Source organism: Megalops cyprinoides, chromosome 9, assembly GCF_013368585.1.
Source record: "Megalops cyprinoides isolate fMegCyp1 chromosome 9, fMegCyp1.pri, whole genome shotgun sequence".
In the NCBI taxonomy this organism is placed as follows: Eukaryota; Metazoa; Chordata; class Actinopteri; order Elopiformes; family Megalopidae; genus Megalops; species Megalops cyprinoides.
This window is the reverse complement of record NC_050591.1, coordinates 38210719-38215657: the sequence shown is the minus strand read 5'-3', so window position 1 is coordinate 38215657 and position 4939 is coordinate 38210719. Positions and strand designations below refer to the sequence as shown.

Genomic DNA, 4939 nt, shown 5'->3' with positions numbered 1-4939 from the left:
ACTTTGTCCCACAATGCAACGCGCTTCACCATTCCAGCATCACCACAAGAGATGCCAATGCGTTTGGTGCAAGTTTGGTTTGCTGCTGTGGGTATCTCCCAGCGTGTCATGTTAGACACAATAATTAAATAGCTGTTGGTATTCACAACGTTTCATACTTTTATCTTATTGTAGTTACACCAAAGAAATGCTTCACTTTAGAAAAAAATGGCAGTGGTTCTCGGGGTCGGACTCTCACACTCATGTATGGTAGGAAACCACACAGTAAAACGATTATTTCTTTAAGGATCTTATAATATTTAGATTTCATTGATATTTTATTCCGTTCATAAGATGAATGGACACTGTTACTGTCTTATAATGAAACTCATCTATCCCACACTTCCCTGAGGAAAACAGGAAAAGTTCACTTCTTCGCTTCAGACATCTGTGCGATGCTTCAGAGAGTAGAGCGTCGCTATTCGCTGAGAGAGCAGCACAAGCATGCAGCTGATAGCGACGCACTGCGTCCCAGCGGAAAGGGAGGCAGTTTGGACCTCGCGAGGGAAAAAGATGTTTAATTTTGATGGTCTCATCTAACCCGTGCAATTAGTTGTGCATTTCCAGCACAGCTGAAGTTGCTCACGCAGTTTGTTATTGTTGTTCCTGACAGTGTTCTGGACTCCGCTGTGGGATGGCGCTTTGATCGTGGAGGAGCCCTGGAGAGCTTCCAGGTGATGAGGGATCCTTCAGCACTGCGGGTGCTAGCCGCTTATCTGCGGCTGCGCCGGAGCCAAAAAGCGACCAGAAGCGTGCTGACATCTGTCCCTCACCCCCTGTCTGTCCCTCTCATTAATGGGGGTAATTTTGGTTTGCTGGATGAAGTTAACGGTGGTGAATAAAGACGTCTAGAATGCAGACGTTCAACTTGGACGGCAGATGAGGGAGCCATATTAACTCCCTCATCTTACCCCTAGTACAAATGAAATGGACGTGAAATAGGTCTGCACCCCCCCCGAGTGAGATCCGAAACTCTGTTCTCGTAGCACTAAATTCTACCGGTCAGCGTCTTTGCCCATGGTTACCAGTTGAACTAAAGGCAATCTGCCCCTAACTCAATGACGCCAGCTAACCGAGTCTCGGGGAGTGACGTCACCGCTGACGTTTTTTTCTTACTATTCTTATCATTTATACTTAATTTATTACTTTAAGGCATTCAGTCAACCCACTTATTCATGAAAATTTGATTAACAGCTGCATCAAACCAGTATTTCAGGGTCAGGGTTAAGAAAACGGAGAATTCAGTGGAGAATGGAGTGTGAAGTCCTACTTTCTCTAAATGATTACATCACATTGTATGTTGTACTGTGTCAAGTTGATGAGCATCTTAAAAAAGAAGTTTGACTAAAATATGCAGGCTACTTTTAAAATGGTAAAGGAAAACATATACAGTACTTATGTACATTAAATATGTATGTAATAACTGTCCCTGCTGGCCTTATAATAACCAGCTATTCTTATGGACAAACTAATACAGTGTTGCATGAAGGCAAGTCCTCTGAAGCAGGTGCAGAAGTTCAGAAGCCCAGTGGCGATGCGCACACACACTTGGTACATATTGTGTAGTATATGGAGGAGGCTTTGACCTGACTGACCTTTGCACACTGTTATGTGCAACAGCCTGCAGATGCTTATCATTCAGGGAGGGGGAAGGAAGCCACAACAAGAGACAGTTCTGTTAATAGAGGCATCTTTATTCATTTATTTTATTTGACCATTTCGTTAATTACATATAATTCTGGAAAACAGCAGCATCTAAAAAATCATACTGTTATAATTTGAAGTCCAAACGTATAAACTTTAAAAAAATAAATAGCTTTGAAAGGAAGCTATAATAATAAAATATTTCAGTCCTTCACTGAAGGGATACAATGGCATTATGTTTTTAGTTTTTTTGTCTTTTGAACACATCCGGAATGCTACATCAAACAATTCAAAACAGAGATGTCTGAATCACAACACATGGACATAGACGAGCATTGTTTTCCGTTTGAATTACACATCTTTGCAATCAGCACAAACCTGGGGTAATAAAACGTGATGGACTTTTCTCTCTGCTGCAGACAGTGCAGTTTCCAGCGCTGTCATGCGAGGGGGACTTCAGTGCTGTCCCTTCCTCATGTGGAATCTCTTTGGCTGCATTTACACACTGTACATTTCCAGCCACACTCCCTACAGAGCTGGCAAGCCTCTCTTAAAGACACTTAAACAAGGGGTAAGTAACGCTACCAAGCAGAGGAAGGGCCTCTGCCACACTGGGTTGGATTAGATCAGACTCCTGACCAGTACTGCAAGGAGTAAGTCATTTCCTAAACTATGTTTCATTTTACTCAAGTGTAAAAAAACTCCAAACTCTTCTACAAAGGAACAGATATAAATCAGTCCCCGATACGTTCCGACTATCGTCCACTATGTCTGATGCGCTTTTGTTCCAAAGGGGAAGTATTGTTAACTGTCCATTTCTAATAATGGTGCCTGCAAATGACTTCCTGTCACATGACTTCCTGACCTTCCTCACAGGGAGTCACTGTGTACATCATCCGTCTGAAGAGGAATATCGACATTAGCTCTGACACTGGGTGGGAAAGAGGAACACTTACATATTTACAGTCTGTAAACATTAAAGTTTTTCTCTTTGGAAAAATAATCTAATGTACACAGCACTTTCACAGGACAGGAACTGAAACTGGCAAGCAAAAAACACAGCAAAAGTACAGGCATTTACAAACGTTACATAAAGCACTGGAAAGCCATGTATGTCCAGCCTACAACTGGCCACATTGCTATAACTCCTTAAAGGTCATACACAGAACCAGTTTAGTAGCATCTGTAAGGCATACTTTCATTTCTTAAAAATAGATTATTTTTGTAGCCCACAATGTATCGTTATAAAACTGCATGAGACCTGAATTTGTAAGATATTTACCCTAGCAATCTCTCACATTCCAGATGTTTGTGATAATATGTAAAACACAGCAAAATATGTATAAAATGTGAAAGAGAATCTTCAGGAAACGTTAATAAAAAGGCATGTGGCGTGTGGCTTTGGTTTGATGAGTAAAACAATCCTCTGAAAGCTTTAAACCTTTTGTTTTTATCAGGACTTGTTTTTACATTTCCTGTAATGGAGTTCAGTTAAGGATTGGATAAATCAGTGCTGTAGATACTGTGATAACCATCACAAGCGCACACTGCCTTGCTAGTTCTGAACAAAGGGCTTTTTCAGTTTGCGAGCCCATGCTCTGGTCTGTTCTCACGTTAGGACACTGATACAGGGAAGAAAGCAAACAATGCTGAGCATCTAAGGGGAATCCATAAGCCTGATCCAGCTGCTTCCAGTATAGCTGTATTCTGTTTTAAAGCTGCCCCAGTGATGGCATTCATGAGTTACTGTAATATCAGGGTGCAGGACATGCTTGCAGTAGCACTAGCCTGGAGAGGAAAGTCATTCTGAATGTTTAAGTCCCTCAGGAGCCTCATCTTTATGTGGAATTTGCTTTCTTGTGTCATTCCTTTCAAACAGAACTGAATGAAGACTGAAACATTCGGGGAGAATCCCCTCCTGGTGTCTTGCAATGGTAATGACTCATGCTGTCCGTGGAAACGGTAGGGAAGGTCAAAGCGTTAAGCTGAGAGTCCATGGTTCAGCTGGGCAGCTGATAGGAGGAGAGGTGGAGGTATTTAACACTCCAACGGTGTCGGTCAGCAGGATTCATGCAAAGGTAGCTTCCCTTTGTGGATAAAACAACACGCATACAGTATCGTCACCTAACGTCTACAAGATAACAATTTCACATCCTCTGAGGTAGATATCTATTGGGTAAAAACTTCAATAGTGGTTATTAAAAAAACAACAACAACAATAAAAGACAAAGTCAAAATGATTAAATTAATCTGTCAGACAGGCTAACGCTGGGTGATTCTGACTCCCCTCAGTTAGTGCACTCTTCTCTCCATTCCGACCCTACGGTTTCCCTGCTTGTCTGCTAAGCACGGTCGGGGGGGTGGTTAGTAGTTGGCTACTCTACTCCTCCCTGCTATTGGCTGCCCCCACTGTTGGCCCCGCCCCTCGGCCCTCAGCACTCCTGGTAGAGGCACTCTCCGGAGACGGGGGCGGGCTTCTTGGCCTGGTCGCACTTTCCGGCCTCCACCACCTTCCCGGTGTAGTCGATGCATAGGACGCTCCTCCTGCGCTCCCCCTGGCCGCAGGTTCGAGAGCAGGCAGACCAGGGGCCCATCTGCCAGATGGGGCAGGGCAGGTCGGCGCACGGCCGAATGTCCGCGGGCTTCAGGTCTCTGTCGCACAGGTGAGACAGGAAGCCGCTGTCGTCTCTGCACTCCACGTTCCTGCGGGACCAGCCGGAGCCACATGATTTGGAGCACTCCGACCACTCACCCAGCATCCACTGGGATACGCCCAGTGGCTGGATCACATGCACGGACAGCTTCTTCTCTTTGGACCTGCTGAAGGAGACATCCTTGGGGATGAAGAAGCTGTACTTGACCTTGGGGGGCGAGGCGTCGCCGGCGGTGGCCAGCAGCTGGATGGTGATTGGCTCACGGAGCTGGCGGAAGCTCTGAATTCGCTCCAGCGTGGTGGAGGAGCCGCTGTACTTCAGCACTGCCCCCAGCACCGGGATGTCCTGCTCCACCGTGGACACGGAGAAGTTCCCGTTCAGGATGTAGGCCCCGCCCTCCCTCCTCACCGCCAGGTAGTTTCCGTCGTGCGGGATTCCGCGGTGGCTGCGCTGCTTCACGTCGATGTTGGTGGCCCCGGCGGGGATGGTCACAATGTCACTGTAACCATAACTGCAGAGCGAAAAACAGCATCAACAAAAACTGAAAACAAAACTAAATTATGCTTCTCATTATAATGTATTTTGTAAAACATTATCTCAGG

General features: G+C 45.3%; 1 protein-coding gene across 1 annotated transcript in view; it reads right to left on the bottom strand.

Moving 5' to 3' along the window:
- Positions 1-3950: 3950 nt before the first annotated feature.
- The window catches only part of LOC118782790 (A disintegrin and metalloproteinase with thrombospondin motifs 8-like), a 13742-nt gene continuing 12753 nt past the window's right edge, over positions 3951-4939 (bottom strand). Inside the window, exon 9 of the mRNA XM_036536350.1 lies at positions 3951-4848. Within this exon, the coding sequence (XP_036392243.1) occupies positions 4116-4848 (733 nt within the window). The 3' untranslated portion in view covers positions 3951-4115. The remainder of the gene's footprint in view (positions 4849-4939) is intronic.